The 15,902-nt window shown below is 36.8% G+C and overlaps 1 protein-coding gene across 4 annotated transcripts in view; it reads right to left on the reverse strand.

Annotated features, from left to right (window-relative positions):
* ARID4B (AT-rich interaction domain 4B) overlaps positions 1–15,902 on the reverse strand; it is an 88,434-nt gene that overhangs the window by 22,802 nt on the left and 49,730 nt on the right. For all 4 annotated transcript variants that reach the window (XM_059841628.1, XM_059841625.1, XM_059841627.1 and 1 more), the window contains exons 10-16: positions 15,670–15,743; positions 14,339–14,484; positions 9,925–9,997; positions 8,787–8,881; positions 7,583–7,680; positions 7,107–7,374; positions 5,940–6,112 (exon numbers count right to left, since the gene is read on the reverse strand). In XM_059841628.1, the coding sequence (XP_059697611.1) occupies positions 5,940–6,112; positions 7,107–7,374; positions 7,583–7,680; positions 8,787–8,881; positions 9,925–9,997; positions 14,339–14,484; positions 15,670–15,743 (927 nt within the window). The remainder of the gene's footprint in view (positions 1–5,939; positions 6,113–7,106; positions 7,375–7,582; positions 7,681–8,786; positions 8,882–9,924; positions 9,998–14,338; positions 14,485–15,669; positions 15,744–15,902) is intronic.

Here is a 15,902-nt window from a genome sequence, read left to right on the forward strand (position 1 = left end):
ACCTTTACTTAACGCCATGATAATGGAATATCATCTTTAATTACACAAAATAGCATGTCTCAAAAAATCACTAGTATTTGTCTTCCCTCTTGTTCTAGTTTTGGCTGGGATAGAGATTAGTTCTCCTTGGCAGCACAGTGCTCTGTTTTGGATGCACCAGGGTGGGAGGAGTGAGCCATGGTTGCATGGTACACGACTGCCAGTTGGGTTGAACCACAGCACCTCTGAAGTTACAAAGAAAATCTGAAAATAAAAGTCCCAGGGACTTCTGTCTGCACAGAGAAAGTTGGAATAAATGCAACTGGGGTCCCAGGGCCCAAGGGAAGGGGAAAGCACTGCCTTGATCTGCTTGAGTGTAGTACAGCACACTTCAATCATGCAAGCACGTTGGCTGGGATCAGCGTGCTCCTCTGCTGCCAGACAGGTGAGAGGACCTCAGGTTATCACTTCTCATCATTCAGCCACATCTTGAAACATTCCTCAAAAGGATAAAAAGGGGTTCCAAAGTCTGACTGAAGAGTACAGCCCTTCCTGTTTTTACAGCACTGGTTCACATTCACCTTGGAAGCACCCAGTATCTGATGAGTGTTTAAAGACTCTCCCACACATGTAAGCCTTGGTGACAGCCACCATGGTTAATAACCTGCACAGTGACCATCTGCTATGTAAAATATGATGGCAGAACCACTTTTCCCATCTCAGGTGTCTCCCTTCCAACCAATACAAAGAGCCAGTATATTTACACTGCCACTCTACGCTTCATTATTGTGTCATCTGCAGCTTATTGCTGTATCAAAAGCAACCATTACATGTATGCATGTATCAGTCTGGATTCTATATTAACAAAAAACAATCAATTAGACTGTTTCTATAAACATGACTATGCAATGAACTTCTTTCCTCATACAAAGCCAGCTGAAATACATAAACAGAACACACATCATAAATAAGAGCATTGAAATATAGTCCTATAAATAAAACTACTAAGTATGGTTCTTATAAGCATTTTCCTTTAGCATACACACCAACAATTTAAAATTCTGAGCATACATTTACACTACACAAGCACTGAACACGGCACATTGTTCTCCATTTTCCCAAGCTAATCAATTCCACATAAACTTGAATCAAACTGGGGAAAGCTATCTCAATATATAGTTCTCAACTCTCCAAAAGCTGAGAGATATGCCTTTTATATCAAATATTCTACACTCCAAATGAGTCTAACCTTCTTGCTACCATTTCAGATCCACCACCACAATGATGTGTCATTTCAAGAGATAAGGAATTGAAGAAAACATTGCCTCTAACAATGTCTTCTGTATGTGAAATGGAGCTTCTGACTATAAGCCCACTGTAAACTTCTTTCAGAAAATCCCTAACCGGTGTTATCAGAAAATTTAACTCTTGTACAAAAAGTTTCAGCAGCAGCACAGGCACAGCAAGCAGTCCTCTTACTCCACAGAGGCAATACCCCTTAGTAAAATCCCTCATATGAAACAATGCACATCTTGACTTAGTTTTCAATTACTGCTTTTATTATTCCTAGTCCCCTCCTACTGCTTACAGGAGGGGAAATGTTATTACTGCATGAAATATGCATGTAACAGCTTTAAGATTAAGATTTTTCCTTTGCATGTGAATGAATGGCAGATAATCTTGAACAGAATTAAACCAAAGACTAAATGATTAGCATTTTCACCTTGTGATACTGTCAAAATATGACAGAACCAGCTACCAGAAAACCACACCATAAAGATGTAAACCATCAGTATCAGACAACCAGAAGTGTTTAGGATTCTTAAACTCCCTAAGGACATTTGTTTGTGCATTCCATGAAGAAAATCAATAATTAAACCATTGTCAAGAACAATAAACAAATAAATTCAAGAAGTTTCTAAGGCCAAAGAAGGACTTGTGAAAATGAGTCTGATGAGCAAGAACAAGGTAAGATCCAGTGATGGCAGCCCTTCCTGGTGTTAAGGCAGCACCTCAGCCACAAGAAAGAAAATACAAGAACAAAACGTCTGGCTATGTCTATGTACTAGAATTGGGATGCTTAAAAGAATTTTGCCCAGGCACCTCAAAAATCCTAATACTACCCATATATAAGTCTGCTGCCAATTTTTGTTGAGAAGCAAAAATTACCCAGATTCTCCGCATTTCAACTTTCATTTCAGTATTAAGTTCTTGATAGTGGTCTGTTCCAGGTGCCTTAGAGCATAGTGTTAAAACCAAAATAAAACATAAAACCAACAACAAAAAAAAAATCTCAGTAAAAACTCCAAAACCAACATAGAAACTTGGAGTTGAATTAACTATCTGGGAGGAAAAATCTTACTAATATTGGTTTTATAGCAATTAACTACACTTCTGTTTCCAGACTGCACCTACTACGAAATTTTTAAAGATTTTCCTTTCACTTTATTAGTCTGTACTAAAAAACCCACACCTTCTAAAATCTCCACTAGGCTCCTGGCCTCAATCTCCTTGGAACATATTCAATTGTCTACACTGTTCATTGTGTAGAAAAATAGTTCCGTTCCAAATTTGTTGACTTTGACTCAAGCGATCACCAAGTTCAAACAGCTGATATTATTGGATGCTACAAAGGAAACAGCACACCAACCACACAATGCTACATTTGAAGATCATGACTTCCACAACACCAAGTTCGTAGGAACTTCTGAAGAAGAAGGATTATGAACATTCTTCTTTATTCATTGGCCAAGTAAAACTACTTTTTTGGATGTTATGGAAAAGGATGATTTACGAAGTCAGTTTTGTAAAGGATCCTCTGGGACAGACACATTACTGGCTTTTTTTTAAAACTTGTTTTACTGATCACAAGTTGTACAACCTGTATCGAGCACAGGTATCTTCCACTAGTCACAGGAAAAAAAAAACAACCAAAAACCAAAGCAAAAAGCGAACAAGAGAAGCATGTACAGAATAAAGGGCAAGGTGCCCTTTGAATCTCTGCTCTCAGTGCTCAGAGATACACAAACAGGCAAGAAACTGGCACTCTAGGGAAGAAAGAAAGAGAAAGCTGAGCCTTTCTTCCTCTTCATCATATTGCTAAAGTCTGTGTAGATGGAACCATACAATTCAAGTGGTAGCAATCTCAAAAGTTTGAGATGCATGGGATTGCACAGAGAAACAAAACCTGCAGAAAATAAACAACCCTGGCTTCCAGCAGTATTTCCTGACATTTGGAAGTTGGGAATTACATCCAGTCCTCCCATAAGAAAGTCAGCAAGAAGAAAGCCAGAAGTTTTTCTATCCTCACGGTTCCTTGTGTCTATAGACAAATAAGCTACATGAAGATGTCCAAAGTCCTACAGTTTTAAACACAAATAGAAAACTCTAAAAGTTTGCCTAATATAACATTAGATTTAATTTGTTTAGCTGTTTTGTTAGGACTGTGAAGGACAAATGGTCCAAAACTTGAAAAAAATGCTAGGAAGACATTTTAAATGCACCAAATAACAAAATTTCAATCTGAATTTCACACTGATCTATTTCGATTACATTTCAGGTATTAGTGTGTGTGATTAGTTTTCTACCTAAAAAATGCCTGTTTTCATTTTGCATTTCAGTACAACAAAAAACTCCATCCACAGCATTTCCACCTTTGTATAAATTCTGCCACTTCTAATCCATGAAGTTGGGAATAGGGAAGTACAACATCTAATACAATGCCCCATAAATTCTCTTTAAGCCTTTATGGCATAAAAGCTAAAAACATTGTTTAGCACTTAGGATGACAGTAACATTTTTGAAAGCTCTTTAAAGCTGACTCAAGTGCATTTTGTACTCCTTATCAATCTGAGAGGGTAGAAGGGAAAAGTAATCATGCTAACAGTGCTACTACAGTAACACTGCTTATAAATACTTAAAATTACCTGCTATAAGTGTTCCATTTTTGTAATTTAAATTATCCCTTAAACACAGCATACCTCCCCGCAATGACCACATCACCACCTTTTTAGAGTTATGCTTTCTATTCTAAGCAATTCGTTACAATCTTCCATGAGTCACAATAGCAAAAATACTAGTTGGAAGAGTTTTTCACTGGGATGAGTAAGGAGGAGCAGAGGGAAAAGAATTCACTCAATTGCTATCAGGTGAATTGGGAAAATTTTTAAAAGGAAATTCTCTACAGATTTTTGTTGTTTTCATAAATAAAATAATAGGAACACTAATAACATTTTTGATGTAATAAATAATGCAAATTGACATGATTTGGGATTAAAAACACCCCAACTTAAAAAAATAAAAATAAAGTATTACTGAAAAGCAAATGCAGCTTCTAACTTTTCATGTACCATTTACTGCTGCAGCATGGTAAGCGTGAAGCCACCACACTTCCCAGGTATATAAATAAAGTAACATCACAAACATACACACATACAAATACAGATTTTAGAGAACTTTAAAAACTGCTATTTTCTGAGCATTGCAAAGTTTTCCATCTATTTAGTTCCATATTTTGAAAGCAGCATTGTAAAATCAGTCTTTAATAATTCTGAAAATATTGCAAACCTGTTAAAGTACAACTCATCTAGTTCACATTAAAAATAACAAATGCAACAAAGTCCAGCAATTAGTAATTTAAAAAAGAAAAGTTTACATAGGATACAAACAAAATCACATCCATAAAGAAATGGCTCTTCAACTGAGTTCAGGTAAACTTGGTTTTCTGTATTCTGCATTTCTGAGTTACAGAAATTGCCAATGAAATCTCACTGAAAATATGCAGGAGGACAAATCTTATTACAAAAGGATCATTCCAGAATCCACAAAAAAAAATCAAAATCTAAAATAAAATAAAATAACTACTACCGATGAATCAGAAATCAATATATTAAACCATGACATTCTGGCCACAATTTTTAATGGGCCAGAAGAATCATTAAGAGCTAATGATATTTAGATAGAAGATCAAGATAAGGCAGCTCATCTACTAATCAACAAAATTGCTGGAATGAACAAAGGAATTACTGGTCAGGCAACAGATGGTATTAACTACAAAACCCAACAAAACCCAACACATCCCTGATATACAGATTGCTGTGAAAGTATAAGGAGGTGTCATTATCTGCTTTTCCTCTTGTAACAGCTTCAGCCTTAAGCATCTGTTACTGGGTTTTATTGGGGACAAATACTGTATTAAAAGAGATCTATCTGACCTCTAAGGGGAATTGTTGTGTTCTTAATACTAGAAATCATACTGTATGAGAGCTTTAATTGTAAGGATACTAATTGTTAACACACTGGGGATTAATAAGGACTATATTCTGGTTGGGTTTTTGTGTGGCTGCTGAAAAACACTTGTGAGATTTTCCTGCACTGAAACAGGAAAACCTGCCCATTCCATGAACCAAAAGATTCACAGAGACTCACTGATGAGATGGCCCTGAGCATCCCTATTATTTCCATCTCCTACTTTCAAAACACCTGTCTGAAGGTCTGCATGAGAGACTCCTGCCAGTACCAGGCCTGTTCAACAGCAAGGCTGTTAACTGAGCACTGCAAGGTACTTCCATCTTTTCCCACGTTACACACCCCTGTCCAAAAGCAAAAGTTTGTGGCAAACCACAAGTTTGCCTTATACTTGTTCCAAAATCAAGTATGAAAATACTCCTGGCAATGACTGCAATGCTTTTGTATTAAATCAAATAGTGACCTATGCTTTGTATATTCTGTTCTCACTCAGCTTACATTTAGGCCTGGAACCTATAAAACTTGAGGTGCCTTTTCCTTTAAAAATAGACCAATGAACTTCAATGGCCTAACCATGACAAAGTTATGAACGCAACGGTCTCTGGAAGATACAAGCCTAATTAACAGCACCATGTCTGATTTGAAGTTCAAATTACAAGAGTAAAATTTAAGAAACACCTATGTCTCATCTGATTAGAAACAGCATAACTTACCCTGATTTTTCTTTTTCTTCAGCATCTGCATTTACTGTAGGATTTTCCATTTCTTTGATCTTCTCCTCCTCTTTATCCTCCAATTTGGTTTCATCTTCGCTTTTGATTACATTTAAGTCCTTTTCTTGATCAGGCTGAGCAAACACAGAATCTGGCAAATTTTTTTTGTTTCCCTAGGACAACAAAACCTTTAGTTAACTCACAAGGTGAAAACAAAGGATTTAAGTAAAGACAGACAAAACATACTGAAGTCATAAGAGCAAAACAATGCTACAGTGTGGGGCTTGTCCTAAAATTACAGCACCTCTGCTGCTTTTCCTTTTGAAAGTCTTAAGCTAAACCTAACAGTTTCAAGTTGCAGCCAGTGTCCTTGCTTGTTTTATCCCAATGATATAGGCATGCAGCTCTTAGACCTGGACTGCAAAGCAATCCCAAAGACCAACACTTTACAAAGCATGTTTCCATTTGGGATGCAGAAATACCAGTACTGCTCTGTGTGGGATTCCTCCTAGAGAACACCAGCCCACATTACAGCTGGGTTCCACACTGACTTGAGGAGCCACACTGCTTCCACAGTAAACTCCAAGGCCTGTACAGGGCAGCAAATCAATTTATGGCCTTGAACTTCCTCTGCTAAAGCCACTGAGTCAACAGTGGATTTTGAAAAGCTATAAACATTTGTTTCTCTAGACCACTAAACTACATTAGACCATGTGTACATAATATGGCCCAGGTCTTTGTAGAGCTTCACTGGTTTCATGGGAACACAAAAGTAACAGCAGTATTTCTGAGTATTACTATGAGTATTTACAAGCATAGCCAAATGGATAATGAAAATATCAGCAATATAGTTAGCTGTGAGCATACATTATCCAGATAAAGATAAAGCTGGACACTAATTAGTCTCCATTTCATCCAGGAGGTCCCCAAATAAATGAAATGTTGGACCTGTTTTCTAACAAGTCAGATATTTGACGTCATGAGCCCCTAAAACAGGCACCAAGGGTAAATATAGCTCAAATGTCTTGTTTCAAATTAGGTTTACAGTGAGTTTTTGTTTTATTTTAAATCCATCGCAGAAATTTCAATCTTTATATAAATTAATGGTTATTAACACACCAACAGACTTTATAAACAAGATACAAGATGAACTTTAAAATATATTACCAGAACAGAGGTCTTATCATTTTCTTTACTTTCATTATCATTCTCAGCTGACTTTTTTTCTTCTGCTTGTACTACTGCTACATCTTCCTGCTTGCGCTCGTCCTTGTCTGCTTTTATCTCTTTTGCATTCTGCTCTGGTTCTTCACGCATCTTCAATTCTTTTTCTTTTTCACAGTCTTTACAAGGCTTGTTTGTCACTTTCTCTGGCAATGCCATTTGAAATTCAATGTTAGCTGATGTACAATATTCTTCGAAACCATAGAGATATCTAAAAAAAAAATTAATTGTTTGTGATAAGCAAGTTTCATTAAAGAAGGAAAATCCAACTTTAAGAAGCTAAACATGGGCAGCAGGTCTAAAACCTTAAAAACTGCATTATAAACAAAGAGTTATGGATTTTAAGTGTATTACCCCTAATACAGCATCACTTCAGTTCACTGTAGTTTTAGCATAAACTACGTGGCTTTATTACTTACTTTCTGTATGCACATTTAACATTATATCCTGCAGCTGAATTTAATACAGGGATTCCAAGATCTTGATAAACTTGCTTCCACACCGCACCACTTTCAATCTGTTAAAGACAATGAAGTCATTGTTTTTGAGTTAATTCACTGAGAAAAAAGCTAAATTGACAAAGTTTACAGCTTCAAGAAATAAATGTAAGTAATTTCCTCTGATCTATAAAATTACTATTTATCACACACACAGTATTTCACTGTAATGCAAACTGCAGTCTAATGTAATCACTTTAAGCAATTTAGCGTTTCTGCAATGCAACAAGCCACAGCAGGTTTTCCTCTCCAGGTGGCAATAAAAGAGAGGAAAGAAAATATAGCTATCGGAAAAATCAGTACATCATTTTTTTCATTTCATATTTAAAGCAATTCTTAACTATCAGAGCTAGAATTTTAATTAAATTGGAAAGAAAAAAAAAGTCAAAGCATTAACAATACTCAGCACTGGTAGTACTGCACCAACCACAGTGCCTACTAGTCTTTCATTACGTCCTTAACATGCCCTTTGGTGACAAAGATCTGTGATGTGCCCATTTCTAACCATCTGTGAAGGTAAAGCAGATGTACTGCAATACCCAATGACCACATCCTGTCCTGCCTGTCAGAAAGGCATCACTGCACAAACAGACCTCCTCAGCTGTCAGGCTACATTCACAGGAAGCACAAACAGAACCTGCTTGGCCATGAATTCAATGTATTTCAATTACTCCTCCCAAGACCAGTCTCACTAATCCCCATAAGCAAATTCTTCTTTACACTGCCCAAAATAAATAGAAATTAAGGGCCTCACATCAGGCCACTAAATTGGTTGTCTTTGAGATTTTACTGAGCAGTGACTCCTTTCACGTGGAGGTAACAACTTTATCAGACAAATGTTTCTTGAACTATTACAAAAACACATATGCTGGCTGATTTTATTCAGCAATAATTAAACATGCTGAGTACATGTGTAATTTGTTTAGCTTCTAACTAGTTCTGGTTCATGTTAAAGCATGGGTTTTAGAGCTACAAGGTGTCTTATGCAGTCATAGTAGGAAACTTTTATACATCTAATGGTCCTGTGTTATTTATCAGTACTTCACAGAGTAATAAATTATTTCACAATAATAAGCAGCATCCTCAGGTTTTATGGCTTTGGAGTACTCATCATACTAATACTCACGTTATCAAATCCTCCAAGCTTGTGTACAAGTCTGAATAATTTGAAGAGATTCAAATTTCTATATCCTAATACAGGTCGTTTGTTAATAGGAGTCCCTGGGTAACAAAAACAGTTGTTAGGGTGTTTTGAAGTATTTTTTTCAGAATAACATGAAATTGACATCATATGCACTATTATTAAATACAGTATTTTAAACTCCACCTCCTGCATCTGGTACTTTCTTTTCATGAAACTTAAACTCTACAGTCTTACTGAACAAGAGGGAAAATGGGTTATGTTATTTAATGCGTATATATATATATATATATATATATTCTTCCATACATTACTGAACACACAGAAATGATGCAAATTTTCTTGCTAACTATATTGTACATATTTTTATTTCATTGACTGAAACAATTACATCTGAAAATACAATAGTCCTTTCCCTGATTTAAAAAAACCCAAACCAACTCTCACCAGGAGCAAACCCATAATGCTTCAAGAGCTGAAACTTCCTATGCTACTGTACCAGCAGTAGCTATCACACTGTCATCTCTTGTGAACAGTTTAACTCATTTCATATGGCAATAAGAAGATACTAATTTAACTTGTTATAATAGTAATTTAAATATAGATACCCTCACTCCTGCATTTTCTTGCAATATATAAAAGCCTGGTAAAGATTTAATATAATGACTGGTGCTGGCTTTCAAAAACATCTCAATCTATGGATAATGTTCATGCACTTAAGTCATCAGGATTCACAAAAGAAAATTAGCATAAAGTAAATGCATTTTTCCATTACCTAAAAGGTGTGTGTGTGTCAGTATTTTAAAGTTATTAAACTGAGAATATAAATTAATATGATTGAAAGTATTAAATGTTTGATTATACAACTATAAGTACACTATAGCAAACATAGTACAATATATGCAAAACATAATAGGATAGATATTTATATATATCCATTTATTTCTGAAAGTAGAAATCTGGGACTGCATTTTAGGAGATGAGTCAAGTGACAGACTCATCTTCCAAACAGAAGGGAAGGCAGAAGGCATAAGTACAGTTTCCCTGTTTCCAAAACTGCACTGCAAAGCACTACTAGTTTACAGGCTCAATTTTTCAAAGAACTGCTAATTAAAATGCCCACCTCTGTCTTCCATGAACTTGTACAACTGCTGAAGAAAGTTCTCTCGTTCTTCAGGAAACGGCTCTATTTCCTCCTGTTTAAAGCAATGCATACATGAGAACTGTCACCATTTTGAGTTACATCCCTCATTAAGAAACAAAAGGCAGTGATAATTTAGGTTTAAATGTTTAAGTTTGTTTTACTGTAGTCAGCAACAGGATATGGCACAGAGAGATACATGCTCTCAGTGCTATGCCACATGAAACCAAGTTTTATAAACTACAGCGTTTCAAAATACATAAAACATTGACTGTAAACATACATCGAAATTGGATTTTTGACTGATCACTGAAGTATCATAAGTGATACCATAGATCAAGATGTGTTCTCAATTTCGTCCATTTATGCAGAAAGTCTGGGAGACAGCGCTATTAATGATCAAGAGATCATATCAGAAATCTCAGCTCTATTTCTACTGCAGTTAAGTGACTCCTTGGTTCCTGGACAGACTACGTCACTTTCAGAGATGAAGTCAAGGAGCAAATGGTGCTTGCACTTTCTTAGGAGTTCTAATCCACTGCACTGGCAAACCGCAGCCAATGGCACTGCATGCGAACTGCCATGGGGCACCGGCTGAGCGCGTGCTGAGCAGGATCAATCCCAGAACTGAAATAACAATGGATATTTTGGAAGTTCAGTTCATTGCACTAATAAACCTTTGCATTAGATTTACTTAGATTAATAAACAGTGGAGTTTCACAACAAAGCACTATGGCTTAGTAACACCTCAATTTCTTTTGGAAATGGGGCTTGCCACAACTAGTAGCAATAAGATATTAGTATTTCAAATTCTGATGACTGAGCTACTGCAAAACAATACACCAAATATGAGTTGATTAATTTTTAATACTACCCGTAGAGTTTCCAAAAAAACCACTAGTTATTCAGTAATCTAAACTAAATTATTTTTCTTTGGTGCATTTGCATTTCATGTTTATCATTCCCATTCTTCAACAGTCTCCTTGTACTAAATAGTAAAGCTTCACCTACCCTGAAGCAAGGGGAAAAACCATACTGTCTTTAAAGTCATAGTAAGACAGTTGAAAAAACAACAGAAACAGAATATCATTACTAAACAGAACTGGGAAAAACAAACAAACAAAAATACACAAACAAAAACAAACCCCAAACCCTCCAACATCTACTGAATCTATTTAATATAGAGATATACAGCTGAAACTAAGGTCAGGAAATGCTGGAACTGTTATCAAGGAGTAGGGTTTTTTCTTACTCTGTACTTCCTCTTACCCATTAAATGCACTTGGATGACATCAGAGTAAACAGGCAAAAAAATTAAGAACCAGTATTCACAACATGCTGAAACAGTTGCCTTTCAGGTATAATTATCAACAGAAATGCAAGGAAAATACTCCAATCTTGCAAAGGCAATGCAAGAGGAAAGTCTCTGTAAGGGGCATTCCATGATGGGCATCTGACACCCAGTGTACCAGCAGAGCTCAGAGCAGAAGCTTTGATGGTTAAGGACAGGCTGAGTAGAGAACTGCAACCAATATACTAGAGAGCCTTTTCACAGGGCAGGGGCACCACAGATTGGCACATCTAGCCCAATTCTTCTCTGACAGGTATAAGGTGATGCTGCAGCTCTGCATGTAGTACAGATAAAGGCCTAGTTAAGAACAGTCATATTCCACAGGCCATGGAGAACAAATTACTTGGGTTGAATAAAACTCCAAAACTGCGTAATGTTTGTTTGTTTGTTTGTTTTTTTCTCCCAACTACCACAGTAGGTACTTGGAATGGACTTTTACCAATATTTGCTGGATCATGGAAAACAGATCATGAGCAGCTACTTGGGTTTCTCATGTTCCTCACCAACAAGAAAAAACTTGCCATAAGACATTAGTCTCACAGAACATTTAGGGGAAGGGTGACAGGTGCCACTGAACAAAACCATTAGGAAACCCAGCAATGTTTTGAGGAAGGAATGTATTCTTTTTAAATAGAGGGGGAAATAAGGTAAAGGTGATGAAGAGGCTGAATAAAATACTCCTTTCCTACTACATAGTCCCATGCCTGAAGGGCACTCCTATATCTCTAATGTGATAATTCACAGAGATGTCAGAATGGCAAGTGAATGAATACTCCTTAATTATTTTTCCAGTAGAGAACAAAGTAACTTTCTACAGAAGTGTGCAAACACAGAAAGCCTAGGACCCTGCATGCCTCTGAAAAGCATTTACACTTTCTCAGAATCTCTACAGTCAGTATGTATTATACAATACTCATAGTATCTGATAATAATCTCTCAATCCAATTAGACAACAAGGTTTCCTAGATAATGCTTTGAAGCAGGCAGGTCACACTATCATATTTGCTTATTTTCAAGTTACACAACCAGAGAGCTAGCTGGTCACTCTACACTCCCTAATGTATCTGTCTATGCTACAAGTCAAAATAAAGTGGCTTCTACATAGGAAAATAAAATCCAGGAAAACAACATGTTTTTTGCAACCCAAATTCACACAGTACTATAGCACAGCACTGGAAAAGAGGGTCTTTGACAACTCTTTTACCTACCGTCAGATTCTGGAAAGTAAAGGCCATTTTCCAGTCTCTTCCATTAGGGGGTAAAAAAACCAAGGCAACTACTCTTCTCAGAAGATAAGTACAGAGGATTTGCATGTCAACTCCTATCTATATAGGATGGAAGCAAGTGTATAGATAGGAGATATAGAAGAGCATCTATGTATATATCTACAGAATGGGTTGAATATATATATAGGACAGACATATCTATTTTTTAAGTCCACATTGACATCTCTAAAGGCTTGGGTTTTCTGTTCTGTTTTGTTCTGGTTTATGGGTAGTAGGACCACATGGATGGCCTGAGGGAAGTCATCCTGTCCTGGGACAGTAAAACAACCTGCAGGTGGATAAAGTCCCAAGAGCAGGCCCATAGGTCCTGTTTGGGAAGAGATGCTGCTTGATAACCAGGAGGTCATAGACACAAAATAACAAGAGAAGAAGCAGGAGAAACTGCTCAAGTATGGGGGGAGAGAAGACACACATGCCACTAACCACCAAGAAAAAAAAAGAAGAAGAAAGAAAAGCGAAAAAAAAAATTTGCCTCTGTTTTAAAAACTTCCTAGTTCAACAAATTACTGAAATCACTGTTTACTGGAAAAGATATTATCACAAGAGGTGATACAGTAAATTCCAAAATATTTGTCTAAGATGAAATCTTTATGTCTAGCACATGGAACAATTAGCTCAAACAATGTCACATGCAACTAAGAGGAGCTCAAGAGAAGGAGATGAAAGAGTACAAGGTCAAATGCTTACAAATGCTGTAGCTAAAGGCTCTTTATTTTTCACCTAAAAGTAGTGCAGGAATGATCACTATATAAAGATGATGTGTCATTCTGCATAGATACAAACTTATCTGCATGCATCATGTGTCATGGCTGGACATGGACCTGCTGACAAAGTGCAGAAATTGCATTGAGCCCAAGGAACTATTCCTTGCTTCTCAAAATGCTAAGCAGAGCACTGCTTGCCCCTTCCAAACTTTTGATCAGAGCTGGGTAATCTTCTGAGAGCTTAAAGAGGAGGCAGAAAGAAATTACAAGCCTGGAGAGGTGGAAAAGTCATAACTTCACACTTTTGCAGTCTCCCAGCACATTTTAAAGAAATGAATGACTAAAAAAAGAAACACTATCTTCTGATATGCCAGAGCCACAATATCCATGGAGGATGGACTGAGAGAGGGACCCTAACAACCACTTAAGACCCAAACCAGTTCAGTTTCTTCTTCACAATTCCCCTACTAATAGGAAATTAAGTCTGCTGCACTACTGGTACTTGCTTGAAAACTAAGAGAACAGCTCTCAAACCCTAGTGAGAGAAAAAAGTGATTATGGCAGGTACAGATTTAGAGTACCAGAGAAAGGTACAGAGAGGTAAAAGGATTAAAAGCCTCTCTTTCAGCCTCTCAGCCAGCTGTGAAATGAAGTTCTTTCCACTAATTTTCTTCTTTTCTCATCCTGATTTTTTTTCTGGACAGAAGGCTGGGGGTAAAGAACAGATGATCAGAAAACCAAGCATGAGGTGGGGACTCCATACTTGCAGGACAAAAAAGAGAAGAAAGGTGGAAGTGGAGTGCATGGGGGCTAATGCCTTGATTGAAAGTTCTGCTTCATTACACAGGGTAGCCAGGGAGACAGCTTGGAGTGGAGCAGTTCTTTAGCAGATCAGGGAAAGAGCAAGTTACTAAATAATGCCCATGTTAACAGTGTTGCCTAAGTTAACATGTCACATATCCCCTAATATTATGACTTTTCCACCTACTTAAGTATGTATGTCCCTGCTAATTTTTACCAGCTGTGTAACTATGCCTTTTACTAACTTCACTTGCCTCTTCCTCACTGCTGTTATCCTCTTTTTCTTTTTCATCCTCTTCCTCTTCTTCAGCTTCACTGCTGGAGCTGTCTTCTTTCAATTCTGTTTTCCAGTTACTAGGAACAGTTCTGTTTTTACGGAATTCAAGTGCTTGGTCAAAAGCTGTAAAAGAACCAGCCTTTGTTAGCACTGCAGGAAGTATCAGTTTGCACAAATATTTCAATTTAAAAAACAGTAATGAGGGGTGAGGAGTAGAAGGAAGGCTGCAAACTAACAATTCCTTTCCAAATTCAAAGATCCTAAACAACTCCATGTTGTCCATCCTTATTTGTCTCATCCAGTCAAACTGGCCTAGTGTTCTCTGCACATCAAGGCACTGAGAGATATTGCTAGTATTTTTACCGTGTTAGTATCTACAGACACAAACAAGGATATCCTGCACAGGGCATATATGAAAATATAACTGAGGAAACCCCTATCCAACAGGTTTACACTGCAGTTTATATGTATCAAAAAGGGAGAGCAGGGAAGGAATTAAAAATCACAAGCTAACTCTTAAGAGTTTCATCACACAAGCTTAAACTTTCAAATGCACCCATAATTCCAGATTTTCAAAGCTCACAAAGGCAATTTACTTACTTACTATTAGGGGCACTACAGTGAGAATAATTCTATAAAGTTCTAAAGCAAAAGGAAAAATATAATGTATAGAACCAATGTGTTCTCTGCACATCAAGGCACTGAGAGATATTGCTAGTATTTTTACCGTGTTAGTATCTACAGACACAAACAAGGATATCCTGCACAGGGCATATATGAAAATATAACTGAGGAAACCCCTATCCAACAGGTTTACACTGCAGTTTATATGTATCAAAAAGGGAGAGCAGGGAAGGAATTAAAAATCACAAGCTAACTCTTAAGAGTTTCATCACACAAGCTTAAACTTTCAAATGCACCCATAATTCCAGATTTTCAAAGCTCACAAAGGCAATTTACTTACTTACTATTAGGGGCACTACGGTGAGAATAATTCTATAAAGTTCTAAAGCAAAAGGAAAAATATAATGTATAGAACCAATGTGTGCATGTTTGGCATGTCTAAACTTACAGCCAGTGCAGAGAAAGTGGGGTGTTGTTTTGCGGGGTTTTATTGAGTTAGGTTTTATTTGTTTGAAAAAAGTTCCTCTAACTTTCCATAAGCATTCTCCTTCAATGCATTACTCTGTAACAAAAGATCCTATATTTTAGGATCCTTAAGAAATGAATCAATCTGCCATAGATTTAGGGCAATTCATGCAACTAAGCAAATACATACAAGTGTTTCTCATGAGAAGTTATTTTTACCTTGTTTTAACAAAGCGTCGGGCTTTGGTGAAGTTTCACTGATTTCCCGGACATCTTTTCGTGGCACAGAAACACTGGAGAATTCAGAAAGTGTTAAAAAAAATTAAAATATTTCAAAGGTAAACTAACTATACAATACAAAGCTCCCATTAAGATTCTAATACACTTACTAAACATACATGAGAAGCATATGAAGTGTAATAGCGTTACTCTGGTACAGTGTTAGTCAGTGG

The sequence above is a fragment of the Haemorhous mexicanus genome, chromosome 3 (genome assembly GCF_027477595.1).
Source record: "Haemorhous mexicanus isolate bHaeMex1 chromosome 3, bHaeMex1.pri, whole genome shotgun sequence".
Lineage (NCBI taxonomy): Eukaryota > Metazoa > Chordata > Aves > Passeriformes > Fringillidae > Haemorhous > Haemorhous mexicanus.